The sequence below is a fragment of the Telopea speciosissima genome, chromosome 6, assembly GCF_018873765.1.
Source record: "Telopea speciosissima isolate NSW1024214 ecotype Mountain lineage chromosome 6, Tspe_v1, whole genome shotgun sequence".
Lineage (NCBI taxonomy): Eukaryota > Viridiplantae > Streptophyta > Magnoliopsida > Proteales > Proteaceae > Telopea > Telopea speciosissima.
Genome location: NC_057921.1, coordinates 66286632 through 66301491, shown reverse-complemented (window position 1 = coordinate 66301491; position 14860 = coordinate 66286632). Strand labels below are relative to the sequence as shown.

At 39.2% G+C, this 14860-nt stretch overlaps 1 protein-coding gene across 1 annotated transcript; it reads left to right on the top strand.

Annotated features, from left to right (window-relative positions):
• The first annotated feature begins 12605 nt into the window (after window positions 1–12605).
• Window positions 12606–14434, top strand: LOC122664117 (probable WRKY transcription factor 53). The gene is made up of 3 exons (XM_043859821.1): window positions 12606–12941; window positions 13050–13178; window positions 13640–14434. The coding sequence occupies exons 1-3, from the start codon at window positions 12643–12645 to the stop codon at window positions 14337–14339; spliced, it is 1128 nt and encodes a 375-aa protein (XP_043715756.1). The 5' UTR covers window positions 12606–12642; the 3' UTR covers window positions 14340–14434.
• The last annotated feature ends 426 nt before the right edge of the window (window positions 14435–14860 follow it).

Genomic DNA, 14860 nt, shown 5'->3' with positions numbered 1-14860 from the left:
CAATAACTTTCTCGTCCAACATTCAAATAATGCAAGACTAGTTGTGTTGGAACCGAGACTCGATGAACTTAATTTCTCATGAAGACCACTTCACCCAAATTTTCCATTAAGCCTTCCAAAAATGATCTTAAAGTTACTATCATTGTATGAACCTGTGAAATCACAACTTTAAAAGTATGAAACCTTCATCTGCTGCTTCGCCCCTTTACCAAACACTATATAAGGACTTAATATTCTGTTAAATGGTGTTCTTCAAGTGCAAGTACCCTTGTAACCCTGCCAAATGATCAAAATACCCTTATAGCTGTGTAGGTGACTATTTGACCATTTCAGCTCTTCCAACTCATCAAATGCCACTGCCGAATCACCAATATGGTTAATAAGGTTGCCAACAATGACAACAATATTCCACACACTCCAATGGACTAACAATCTCCCCCTTTGAAATTGTTGGCAACTCACTACACAAAGTCATCCTGACTGTGAGATGCACTTCTCTCCCCCTTTGACAACAAGTACAAAGGGTACCAATGCTCCCCTTGCATGGAAGCTCCCCCTACTCCCCCTGCTCATGTACCATCAGAAGAATCTACTATGGGAGTATCTATTGTATTTTTTCAATCCCATAGAGATAGGGAACTCCTCCTACACATGACATCACTAGATATTCAATCAACATGAATATCATTCCTCCACACACACTATAAAATACCTCATCACTGACACCTCATCAACTTTGCTCTCTCCTCTGCATAATCATATATCTCCTCATATGATGACGCTTCATCCAAAATAAAAAATTAATAAAGGAACTAAACTGGTGATGTCCATGATGATTCCAAGCACTACATACCTAAGACTCCACTGCTATTACCAGAGTCCACTTGGGGGCACTAATATGGCATTTTGTAAGCTCCCCCTCTCTATGTGCACCGGAGTGCACCTTAGTGCTTGGGAGACGTATTCACTCCCACACCCAGCTTGGGTGATGACTAAGTAGTGAGGAATGCTACTTGTACATCTGTGTTCTTCTCTTTCCATATACTCTTTCCAACTATCTTTGGCTTCTGTCTATGTCACTGCTCTGACTACCTTTCAGTTGTCTTCTTACCATGTCTGCTCTGTCTCTAACCAAGCTTTCCTACTATAGACTTCATTGTTGCCATGCCAACTAATGTACCTGATTTTCTAAAGTCTACCTCTGCCACCAATGAATTGTCGTTTGCTAATAACTTGTTCTTTTCTCTCCAATCTCTGTTCGTTGTTGCCTTGATCTTCTTCTGTTGCATTTTCTCATTATGTTTCTCTTGTGCCTTGGGGGCTGGATGCTCAAAGAAAGAAATATGCTTAACATCTGTACTTCCCTTCTGTACCCAAATCCTCTTCTTGACTGTTTGGGATTTCTGACTATGCTGCTTATCTATGTTCTTGGGAGCTCTTCTGAACTGTTGTTTTTGTCTTTGAAACTAAATAACTGTCAGTTTGGTTTTACAATTTCTATCCACGTGTCCCAACATCTGGCATTTGTAACATACAACAGTCCTATAAAATCTTCGAGATCTATGGTCCTTGCCTATGATCCTCCTGTGCCTCATAATGTATCTACAATCTGACATCATGTGCCCGTAAGCACCACAACTGTAACACCAACCAGGGAAGTGGGGAGTGAACCTAGATGTGGGTCTATGCCATACTGTAGGAGTCTGCCATCTTTGTCTCTGGTGTGAAGTTCTTCTAAATCCATCACAATTGGCTCTTCTGTTGTATCTGGATCTATCATATCTTTGAGCCTGGGGTTGTCTTATCTTTCTTCTTTGCTTCTTGGGTGAAGAAGCATGGGGTGTCTCATTTGGAGTGTTGTCATCCTGTGTTTGGGAGTAACTCAACTGTGCATGCAATAGACTTATCTCTTCTTGTGACTGTACCACCTGTGCTTGCAGTGCTATACACTTGTCTTCAAGTTCACAATACTTTTCATCTTTCTGTATAATTTATCCTTCAAGCGCTTCCACTAAGAATTTGAGTTCTTTGACTTCAGCTTTCAACCTCAAAATTATTTCACCTTGTTGCAGGTTATTTCTGTCAACTTCAGGCGGTGTGCTTCTCTTCCGTAGTTCTGACACAAGTTCTCTCATAACAGAATTTTTTTTTCTAATTTTCTGCACTTTTGTTTTTCTAAATTTTGATCATCTAACTGAGCCTGTAATTCAAGATTTTTCTGATCAAGGTCTTCAACTTGCTTGGTGATCTTCTTATTATTTTTTCTTTCATCCTTAAGGTTTTTCAATGCACTAAGTAATTCTGCCTCCATGTCAACTACCGCTTTCAGCTCCTCCTCAGACTCTAAAGAACCATCTAAAATTTGATGCTCTAAACCATTAGGAACAATGAATTTATGTTCATTAACCTTTGTATCTGATTGACTAACTGACCACATGTTTGATCTTTTGACAACTATCCTTGAAGTTGAATCATCACTCAACACAGGTTTAGACTTCTTGTTTTTTCTAGCCATCTGAAAGTCTCTCAGTTCACAATCTCAAAGTTGTTAAACTTTTCTGATTGGGTAACCTTGCTCTGATACCCCTTGTTGATCCTAGGTTGACACTGAGAGGCGGATGAATCAGTGTTATTAGAAAATAATCCCTAAATTCCAACCCTGTGTTGACGTCGATGCAGAAGACTTCAAGCAAACCTGATTGGTCAGGCAGTCCTGTAATTACCAATTCCACAACAGACATGCGCGTCCACCTTGCAACCACTGTTTGGTTAAGTCTACCAGACAGTGCACCCCACTCTGCAGATCAAACACACTCCAATATATGCAATGGAAAGTAAAGTAGACAAAACACCAAATTTACGTGGTTCGGCCAAACTGCTTACATCCACGGAGCAATACCCTACCCAGGGTTTCATATATTGCTCAATACGTTACTCAAATTTTTTACTGCAACCACAGCCCAGGAACTACAATCATTGCTTCGGTTTATGCAACAACACAAACGAGGGCAACAACCCCTTCTCCAATCAAGCCTCAACTTGAATGGTATTACAATCCATCAATTGAGAGTACAAGAATGTAAAACCCCCAATACAAGACCCAACATTAGGGTTTTCACATAGTCTAGGGTTCCAACAGAGCAAACAACCTAGAACATAAAAAAATAGAGTTTTATAGAATTAGATTACCTCTTACAAAGTAATCCCAACAACCATGAAGCCTCTGATGCATAGAAATCGTGCCTGTGTACGCTACACTGCTCAAACCATCTTCAATACGGAGTTATCGAGCATAAAATAGTGATATCATCAAATTTCTGTGCTCAAACGATGCTGCAACTCCTTCCAATGGCTTTCTCTTGAAAAAATACCCAATTTAAAAAAAACTTCGTCCCATTTGGACATCGGATGGCCAAGGTACGGCCTTCCAAAGTTGAATGCTCCAAAAATTGGTAACCAGTGGTAAATCCGTAAATAAAGAGATTCTTCGTGACAAATCGTGCACAAAAGGAAAAACACGTCAGAGATTTTCATAGTCTCTTCCTTCATAAGAAATGGGGGGGATGTCATGCCAACATCACACTTCACTACACATTAGTTATTTTCTTTATTTCCTTTTTCTTTCTTTTTCTTTTAATGAACCAAATCTGATGCAAGATACTGATCCGACGCTCGAGGAGATTCTGGAGATTTAAAAAAACAATGGAGAATGTCTGTTTACAGTATAGCACTTAAAAATATGCCAAAAATTTTGGCTAAGTATATAAACTTTTGCCTATTCCAGATTTGCTCCATTTTTGCGTATCGACATGAAAATATCTGTAACTTTCTCGTTCAACTTGCGTTGGAACCGAGACTCGATGAACTTAATTTCTCATGAAGACCACTTCATCCAAAATTTTCATTAAGCCTTTCAAAAATGACCTTAAAGTCACTACCATTTCATGAACCTGTGAAATCACAACTTTAACAGTATGAAACCTTCACCTGCTGCTTCGCCCCTTTGCCAAACACTATATAAGAACTTAATATGCTGTTAAATGGTGTTCTTCAAGTGCGGGTACCCTTGTTACCTTGTTAAATGACCAAAATACCCTTATAGCTGTGTAGGTGACTGTTTGACCATTTCAGCTCTTCCAACTCATCAAATGCCACTGCCGCATCACCAATATGGCTAATAAGGTTGCCAACAATGACGACAACATTCCACACACTCCAATAGACTAACATGACCTTATAAGCATAGGGATCTTAAGAGAGATAGAGAACACTTTTTTTTTGGATAGAAATAGAGAATAGTTTACACACCCTCATATGTGTCACATATGGGGCTAATGAACAATCACAAAAATATCCTAGAAAAAAAAGTAGTTTTTTTTTTTTTTTTTCTTTTCAAGTTGTCTATTGATTTGTTACTATGAGTTATAACTCGTGCAACACAAGCACTGATGCTCCAAGTGCAGCCAATGGATGAACGAGAATGTCAGAGGGAATATGTTGATGGAATATACAACATTATCCCTAATTTTTGTTATACAATACACTATTATACATTCGATTATTTATTTAATTGCAAATGTCACTATCAGGGCAAAGTGTGTGAATTAAACAACAACCACTTCATGCGTCTCAAAGCAAAATGTAGACCACAGACAACTTAAATGGTTGTTTTGTTGATCGAGATCAAGCAACTGATTAATATATGGTTTCATTTTGGTGACAGATTAGCTAATTAGTCAATCTTAGTCTTGGCCACATAAGTAGAGGGATCTAAAGCGAGATAGAAAACAAATTACTCACTCATAAGTGTCACATGGAGCGTCAGTGTAGTAGAGCGCTAGCCTAAGTCCAGGGAGAGGTCATTGTTTGGACTCTCCCCCTCAATTAGATGGATAAACATCTTATTATCCTGCACCCAGACACAAGAATGCGTGTTCTCATTGGCCCTTGGGATGGTGCAAGGGTGCAAGGGCCAGGTGACCAGCCATTAATCTCTTTCCCGATTGGTTAATACAATGCACTATTATGCATTAGATATATTGGTTATTTAATTGCACATGTCATTAATGGGCATAGTGTGTGAATTAAATAAGGGTCAAGTCATGCATTTCAGTGCAAAATGTTGACTAAAGATGGATTAACTAGTTAGTTAAATGATTCTCAAACCAAATACAAGCTTGTTGATCGAGATCGAGTAACTAATTTATATATGATTTCAATTTGGTGATAGATCAGTTAATCAATCAATCTCAGTCTCGGTGGCGATCAGGGATGCTCTTCTGCTGGCAAGAAGCATTGGGATAGATAGGTTATCTGTGTTTACAGATTGTAAATCTTTGGTAGCTTTCTTGAATAGCTCTTCGGCTACTTTGGATTGGGCAGCGACTATGATTGCTGAGGACATTTTGCATTTGAAACTGTCTTTTTCTTCTGTTCTTTTTCTTTTATATGTTCCTAGGTTGTTAAACAAAGAAGCTCATTTTTTAGGCTTCTAGCTAAAGGAGCTTCTTTGTGCCCACTTGATGGCCTTATCAGAAACTGTTTCAGGTGTTTTTTTATTCTGAGAAACAAAAAAACACCTAAAAAATACTTGATAAACAGTATTCCATATAAATTGTTTTTGAGTGGATAAATCAAAATTCCCCCCCCCCCCCAATAAGACTTTTGACATTTTGCATTTGAAACTGTCTTTTTCTTCTGTTCTTTTTCTTTTATATGTTCCTAGGTTGTTAAACAAAGAAGCTCATTTTTAGGCTTCTAGCTAAAGGAGCTTCTTTGTGCCCACTTGATGGCCTTATCGAGAATCTGTTTCAGGTGTTTTTATTCTGAGAAACAAAAACACCTAAAAATACTTGATAAACAGTGTTCCATATAAATTGTTCTTGAGTGGATAAATCAAAATTTCTGTTCCCCAGAAGACTTTTGACAGAACATGTCCACCATTGCTCAGTACAAATCTACCAAAATTGTGCCCGATAAAATACCTATCTAACCTAAACCTCTTCAAACACAACTCCTCTTTCCTCTTCTTCAGTTCAGCGAGAACCCTAACTGCGGACATCTCAGCTATCAGGTAATGAATCTCTCTCACTCTCTCCTGTCTTTCTCTCTCGCCCCATCGTGCTCTCTCGCTCTCTATATCTTCCTCTGTCACTCTCTCGCTCTACTGGAGGTTTATTTTATTTTGAAGATTGAACATCGTCATCTCAAGGAGAGAGAGCATCTTTCCAGTTGCCCTCTGTGGTTTCCCACGAATTTCAGTACCCTGTGGTTCAAATCTACTGGCAGCTATGCTTTTTTTTTTTTTCTTGTTTAAATCTTGTTAATCCATGTCTCTCGCTCTCTCTGGCTTCGTATTACTGATATTTGGATTTAGTTTGGTGAATTTTCTCTGTTTTGTGATCCTGTTCTGTTGGTACTGATCTGATTTATATATATATATATAGTCATGGTAATCTTGTGTTTCTTTTCACTGAGGACCCTATCCAAACCATGGATGCGTTAAAAATGAACCCCTTTGTATTGAATAACTTTGGAGCGATTCCATTCTCTGCTGAAGCATTGAGAATTTGAAGAGGGGTTGGAAGGTCTATTGGGATGGGTTCAGTCAGTTTTTAGATTGCAGTGATGGGGATTATACTGTCAATTTCAGTCATGTAAAGGTTCTAGGAGATAACCAGGTCCGGGTAAGCAATGCCATGTGCAGGTATTTTTAGGGGAACTAGAGATTATAAGTTCCAGAGGCTGAGAATTATGGTTGGGCTGTAAGGGTTTTGAATCAATTGGGTGACGACTTGGTGTGAAAAAGGGGGAGAGAGATTAGAGGACAGGATGGAAAGAATTGGCAAAAGCTGCAATAAGGTGTTTTGGGCAAACATGGCTCTGAAATTGGACAAGTAGGATTTAGGCTTAAAGGGAGCCATATGGCCGTGAGAAATGTGGAGAGGTTGTGAATCCTAATAAAAGCCCAATCTGATTAGCCTAAACCTACTAGCAACCGTTATTGGTCTGGATTGCATAAGCCCTGTTACTTAATGTATCTACATTATGTGTGTGGAATGAAAAAATAGTTTGTCTGAAGAGTAGGAATTGGGGTTTAGATTAATGTCCTAGACATGGCAGTGGTTATCATGTTTGGATATCAGTAGTACCTTCTTGCTATTTTATACGAAAATATGAAAATGCACCTCAGTTCTATTGAAATTTAAATTGTTCAAGACAAATCCATTATATTCAATCCCTGTTCTGTCGCGGGAAAAGTTACTTGGTGGGGTATTGTTTAAGTGTTTGATTTTTATTTGATATGACGCATAAGATCACCTGATATTCAGGTCTGGAATTTTCTAGCGATTATTGAAAACAAAGTCAAATTGTCTTCTGGCAATGTTTCCAGAACAGGTTTACCAAGCGGGTAAAAAACGATTTCTTAGCAAAGAAAATGAAAAAAACTATGCTAGGAAACAAAAAAATGTTTTGGTGTTTCCTAGCACATTTCCATAATAGAAACACCTAATAAGGATATCAAGCGGGCCCTATTGTTGTTTTCTGTTTGATAGGTTAATCCTCTTAGTTTTGTTGTAAACCTCGAAAAGCCTTTTTATGAACCTAGAAAAAAAAAAAATCTAGGTCTTGGCTACATAAGTAGGTGTATCTAAAGAGATGTGGCTCTGGCTCCTCTCCAAGGAGCTTAACGTCAAGATATGTATGGCACAGCCCAACGGCTGGATGCCCTCTGGTGTGTTGGGCTCCAAATAGTAGAGCTCAATCCCAAATAGAGAACCAAACCGGTCGACTCCGATAGTATAATAACGGTAATGATCAGATCCGTACTATAACTATTGATACGTCCTTACATTTCGATGGACCAGTTCTGGAAACTACCTGAACGGCTTGACCCAGTCAAAGGGAATCTTAGAAAACACGCTTTTAACTTTTAATTGGTGCAGTCCACACGTATAGGCTAAGTTTAAAAGCATTTAACGGTCAAATTATTGTCACAGACACGGTCGCCCAAACAAAAAGATCTCTCTAGAAGGACAACACACTCCAGTGCCTCACACTCTGATGATAGACTTCACTTCACGTCTACGGTCAACGTATGGTTTTGGACTGATTCAATACGGCAGCAATTTCTCACAAGAGAATCTATTGGCGATGGGTTTGGGTTTTAAGGGTAGTTAAGTAATTAAGCTTACACCGATCTGTTAGTTTTGGAAAGATAGAAATACCCTTGGATGCCCTTTTCTGGTATGTTATTTGATGAGAATGAATTAATAAAGGGTTTATATATTGCACCTCTAATTTCAAATAGTCCAAGATATAGGCTGACTTTATTCGTTTAATAATTCTTTTTTTTCTCGTAACGTTTAATAATTCTAAAAAAAATACAACAAGCGACTAATTATCCACAGTGTCAACGTTTAGGTGACTAGAGTCCTACCCTGACCTGCCAAGAGTTTTATTTAATTCACTTTACTCCCCCCTCCACTCGATTATGCTCTAATGATAAACCCCTCCCTGGTAGTGAGTAATGACTCTCCCCTCTTCTGTATTAACAAGATTCTATCAACTGTATCCATTCCGTTAAAAAGGACTGTTAAGTGATAGGAAAAGACTATATTACCCCCCCTTCCTTTTTCTTCTTCTTCCTCCTCTTACAACCCCTTTCCTGGAACTCTACCCCCACCCTGCTGCCAACGCAACCCCTCTCACCGTCCCCACTCATGCTCTCTCCTTGCCCATTCCCTACTGCTGACGCAAACGGTCTCCATGGTGAGGAAATGATACCTCAGACACACAGAGCATATCACCACGCAACAAAATAATTCCAGACCGAAGTCCAGCAAGAATTCAGATGTTCAAACTCTGTCATATGGTCAAGGTTGAATATGAAATTCCAGGTGAGAGATCCCCACTACTAGTCCTCCCAAATAGAACAGTTATAATGTCGGAACAACCAACAACAAAAGAACCGGAGGAGACTGAAACTAGATCTGGCAGTAGAATGAAGAACCAGACCTGAAATTCGAATGGAACTTCCCAGTCCAACAGGATCTTGAACAGAGCTTCAGAAGAAAGGGATCGCCCACTGCTAGATAATAAGGTCCCAAAACTTGAGATTAAAACAAGGAAACTATAGGGAGATCGATGCCTCTCTTGCTTGCATCAAGACTAGCACCGCAACGAATAGAGAGTTGATACGAGGTAAAGGAAATAGGAGGAAAAGAAAGAAAAGGAAGAAGGAACAGAAAGAGAAAAGGGAGATTAGAAGGCTTACTGGAGGGAAAGGAAGAAGCTAGGGAAGATACCAACAGTCCCACAGTCCACACGCTGTTCAACCAGGCAACACTCGACTCTCTGAGGTTTAACTCGTAACTCAATATTGGATTCAAAACAGGGAGATTTAAGAAATCAGGTTGGAATTAGGATTCCATGAAATCAGTAGAAAGATCTGGTTTTGAAAACAACGATAAATTAAGATTCCAAACTGATACCTAGATTTGAAAACATAATTAAAAAATTAGATTCTAAGATTGAGAAATTTAGAATCCCTACTTGAAGAAGCATTCTTGGAAAACAGTGAAAAGATTGGGTTTTGATGATTGATTTTGAAAACAGAGTTGAAATCTAAAGTTATAGAACAAGAAACACAACCAATAGATCAATAACTGCGAAGAACAAATTAGGAAGTTATGCGCAGGATAGAGAGACTATGATCTGACCTGAGTACTGAGAAGAAAAGATAAGAAGAACGAGAAACAGTGAAAAAAAGGATATGATCAGGAATCACCACCTTATCTGAAAGGCTGCCATCACCTCTCGTACCCAACCTTGAAATCACCAAGCGTTCAACCCAAAAAAAAAAAAAAAAATCACCAACCGTTCTCTAATATTGGATGGCTTTCTTGCTCTGTGGTGGATGCGACAGTGGTTATAGACGTTGTGAGGGCGGCGGTGGTGGTGACCGTGGCTACGAAAGTGGTGGTGGTGGTGGTGGTGGCGGTGGTGACCATTACTCACGCTGGAGAAACGGTTTAGAGATGTTTTTAGGGTTTTGACATAGTCAGGGGTATTATTGAAATATCATAAAAATAAGGGCATTTTGAGGTTTAAATGAATATTTTTAAGGTGATGTCATTACTTAACAGCCATTTTTAACAGAATGGATACGGTTGATAGAATCTTGTTAATATAGGGGAGGAGAGAGTCATTACTCAATACCCAGGGGAGGGTTTTGACCTAATTGCTTTCAGTAAATAAGGTTAGACATCGCAAGCCACCATCTATTTCGTCTCAATGTTTGTGAGACAAAACTCTTACCCTACCTAGTAAAGAATATTTTTAATTTTAATAAAATAGCAAATTTTATTTTCACAAGGGTTTTTGTTTTTGTTTTGTTTTTTTTTTATGCAAAAAGAAAACAGAAATATATTACTTTTCAAAGGAGGTACAGCAGAGTTTTGAACAGTTGCTATCAACCCTATACAATTGATAACTTAGACTAGTAGAGTGTTCAGTAGCATCCAAAAAACTAAACAAAAATGGTAGATAAGTTCTTGAAATAGAAGAGAAGGATTGGAAAGTTAGGGTATTAAGGAATTTGGGGTTAGAGACTCATATATTTGTGACCGGGATATTGTTCTGTTGCGAGGCTTCCCATTCGACCCAAAGACCATACACCTCTGCCTCAAGAGCTTCCTGTGTCGTCAGCCAACCTGCACCTGTTAGGAGACTCTGACCATCTAGTAAAACATGATAAGCCCATCGTGCTAATTTAAGATCTGGTTCAAAAGGTCCTGCAACCACCAAGACAGATAAATTAAAATTAAACTGTTAAGATCTGGTTCACAAGGGTTTTTGTTATCTTTTCAAATGTTACAAAATATCTTATTTATTACGTGGATAGATGATATATCTATTCTGTAAGTCCATACATGTATATATCTATGTGGATTGCTTAGAGAACCTTCTTCGATATATTTTTTTAACAACAAATGTTAACTTTGAAGGCCTAAGAAATTTATTTTGGTAATTTTTGTGAGGTGAAATATAATTATCATAATGGTCTCTTACTTTTTCAAACATCATAAGGCACCAATTGCATAGAAATAGCTTGGCCTAGATTGGAAACGTGTCAAATTTGAGAGTCTAATTCAATCACATACCCACTCCTATATTAGTATGCATCTTGTGTATTTCAATACATGTGTGTGCAAGCAAATACTCTAGCCATTATTGTGCACTCTCTCAACTTTGAGGATGAACACATGAATTAAATACGAAAAACCATGAAAATGGATTACTTAGATCTAAGGGTGTCAATCGGTTGGTTCGATTGTCTACCGATTTCGTACAAGTCCAAACCGAAACCAATTCAATATAAAGGTTTGGTTTGATTTGGTCCGGGCTGAATCGATCGATCTGTCGGATTCAATCTGGAATTTGACACCCTTAATTAGATCTGTCTTGTTACATCCGAAAATGTCACGAACCTTGTGAGTTGACACCATATTAAGAAACTAACCTAATTTCAAATAATAATAATAATATATATTAAATTAAATCGTGTCCCCAAGATACGGTACAATAAACCACATTTATGGTTTCCAATGTCCGAGGACAGTGATAACGGAAACTAGCTATATAACCATGTTACTTAGGATGAACATCAAATTCTAGTAATGCTTGGTGCCCATGCCCATGATCTATCCACATTACCGTAACCAGAGGTTTACAGTGATGACGTCAAGGGGCGAACGTCACTATCTCTCTCTCTCTCTCTCACTTGGGGGTAGTGTGGTAACGCGGAAGAAAGTTTGAAGATTCTTGGTTTGCTCCTCCTCTCTCTGACTTTCTTCACCCTTCTTCACCCTGTGACCATGAATGCGCTAAAAAAGACAAACAAAAGTTGATACAGTTTAGAGAGGGAGAATGTGAGTGTGTATCTGATCATGTGCGTCATTTCAACATTTTCATCATCTAGTTTGAAGTTGAAGTGGTCAGCAATTGACCTTCTCTCTCCAGAGACTGGTCTATGCAGAAAATAAAACTCGCTTTTCTTAATCCTTACTTCCAAAGAGGTGTATGACCATAGACCAGTCTATGCAGAAAATAATACTCGGTTTACTTGGTCAAACTTCTCCTCCTCTTCTCTTCCTCAAACAAATCCCCTCTCCACTCATTTACTTCTAAAAAGCCTCCTTCCATCCTTCCCTTAAATGCAATTCCTCAGTTTCTCTCCATCTTCAAGTTTAACCTTCTTTGTTTATTTCATCGTTTTCCACCCTTCTTCATTGTGAATCTCTGCATTCCAACTTTTGAACAAGACAAACACCCAATTCAAATTCACCTAATTTTTCGAAGCTATTGAACTGATTTTAGAAACCCATTTGTGATTTGTTAAGTCAATCTCGAGCTGCTATTCTGATGTTTGTAGCTTCTGATTCTCCATCTTCGTCCCTCCGTCTTCTTCTTCTTCTTCTTCTCCACAGTTCTTTCCTCACCTTATCCTTCTCCTTCTCCTTCTCCTTCTGCAAAAAAATGTTGGATCCTTACTCTTAAACATGAACTAAAGTAAAGTTCTCAGAGTCAAACCTGTACACCCTCATTCGCAGAGAATCTATTATTAGATTAAGAAATAAAATGGAGAACGCCGGGAATTGGGAGCAGAAACCTTTGTTTAATGAGCTAACGCAGGGGAGGGAGCTTGTGAAGCAGCTCCAGGTGCATCTTGATCCATCCTATTCTGAAGAGACTCGCAATATGTTGGTGGAGAAGATACTTTCTTCCTTCGATAAGGCTCTTTCCATGGTGAAATGGGTCAGTTCAGTTGGGGAGGTTCGTCCCACAGGAGCCACCCCTGTCATGTCTGACTCCCCCCGCTCCGACAGTGGAAGCCCCCATAGCGAGGACTCAGACCGCAGAGACATCTATAAGAAAAGGTACAAATATCTATTTATTCTATTAAGCAATTCATTCTATTAATACTAATCTTTATTGGGTAAACTCAAACAAGTTTCTTGTTTCTGTGATGGATTCATGTGTTGCAGAAAGACGTTACCCAGATGGACAGAACAAATACGCGTTAGTTCAGGGACTGGGCTCGAAGGACCCCTCGATGATGGCTATAGCTGGAGGAAATATGGCCAGAAGGATATCCTTGGAGCAAAATACCCAAGGTGAGACTTGCACAGTGATCTCCTTCCTCTTCTCGTCTATCTGAATTGAACTCAAACCATGAACCACTGAACAACAAAGCAGAGGAAATGGAAAATGGAAGGGTAGATTAGTAGAATTGGGAAAGTAACCCTTTTCGATCCACCTCAAAAGTCGCAAAAAGTCTTCTACTCAATCATAAAATTCTCTTTATTATATTCTCAACTTCTCATCTAAGAATTTACCATTGGATAATCCCAACAATGGCTCATGTCATTATCCATAAATTCCCTAAAGTCTATGATTCTATAATCTGCAACTTTGAGGACTCGAGCCCACTTCAACTACTTAGAGTTAGGTGTTCGTCAGAAGGTCAAGCTGAGACTTAGCCTACATCTCCACTTGCTTGCTTCTGCATTATAGCGTAGTTTTTAGACCTTTGACAAGTCTTGTTTCTCAATTCCTATATGGTTTGAACTTGCAGAGGCTATTACAGATGTACTCATCGTAATGTTCAAGGTTGTTTGGCTACAAAGCAAGTGCAAAGATCCGATGAAGACCCCTCGATCTTCGATGTCACATACCGAGGAAGACACACCTGCATCCAGGCATCCCATATAATACCTGCAATGGGGTCAATGGAGAGCTCAAAGCAAGGGCTCATACAAGATCAACTGCATAATCATCATCATCATCATCTTCTTCCACAACAGAAAAATGAAGAACAACAGAAGCAGCAGCAACAGCAAGCACAAGAGATACTGTTCAACTTCAGAACAAGTCTCAAAGTGAGGACGAAGGAGTTGGACGCTGGGGAACAACAGCAGCAGCAGCAGCAGCTCATGAGTTCTGCCTTCTCCTTCCCTTCTACCCCAATTGGACCCGTGAAGACAGAGAACCACATCTTCTCTCCACCCACAGTGGACCACTACTTCACGGGCAACCTCTCTCCTTCCTTTATATCCCCAGCCACATCTGAATCAAACTATTTCCCAGTGTCTCCTTGCCGGGTGAACAGCTTCGGTGGTGGTGGTTGTCAGAATTTGCAGACCTCTGAATCCGATTTCGCGGAAATCATCTCAGCTGCTACATCAGGAACCAACTCTCCCATTGTGGATTTGGATTTCCCAATGGAATTCGATCCCAATTTCCCTTTCAATAGTCCCGACTTCTTCCCTTCATGAAACAAAAATCCTCATTTTGACAATTTAAATCCACTCTCAACCTGTAAGAGTGTTTTAATGGAAGTAGAAGCTTCCTCTATTCCTGAACCAAGAGATCCCCCCCCCCCTCCCCCGGAGATAGAGCTCAAAAATTGAGCTTATAGATTCTTAACAAGTCTCATTTGTTTCCTTCTTTTAAGGTTTTGCTTTCTGCCTTTCTATTTATCCTAAATTCCTAAATGCAGTTGTTGCAGTAATGCAGTTTCCTTTCAGGCACAGTTCTGTAAAGAAGTTTAGATTTTACCTGACTCAACGGCTAGTCTTGTGGTTGTGATTCATTTGTGTTAGTTGAGATTATCTAATAAGATGGGTTAATTTTTCGGAATAAAATCCTCTCCAATTCCCTTTCTATAAAACTCTCTCTCAAGTATCCTCAAATTGTGTCCAAATCACATGGGCCTGAATCAAGTTTGATCAAGGCCCGTAGCTTCAAGAAAAAGATCTTATCCAGCCGTGGCGGTGCAGCTCTGCTAAACGACAGT

What these genes read in the sequence shown, in the direction of transcription:
- LOC122664117 (XM_043859821.1), top strand. Translation starts at nt 12,643, where the DNA reads ATGGAGAACGCCGGGAATTGGGAGCAGAAACCTTTGTTTAATGAGCTA. An exon ending in AGAGACATCTATAAGAAAAG is followed by an intron (nt 12,942 to 13,049) that starts GTACAAATATCT and finishes CATGTGTTGCAG; the next exon opens with AAAGACGTTACCCAGATGGA. An exon ending in CTTGGAGCAAAATACCCAAG is followed by an intron (nt 13,179 to 13,639) that starts GTGAGACTTGCA and finishes TTGAACTTGCAG; the next exon opens with AGGCTATTACAGATGTACTC.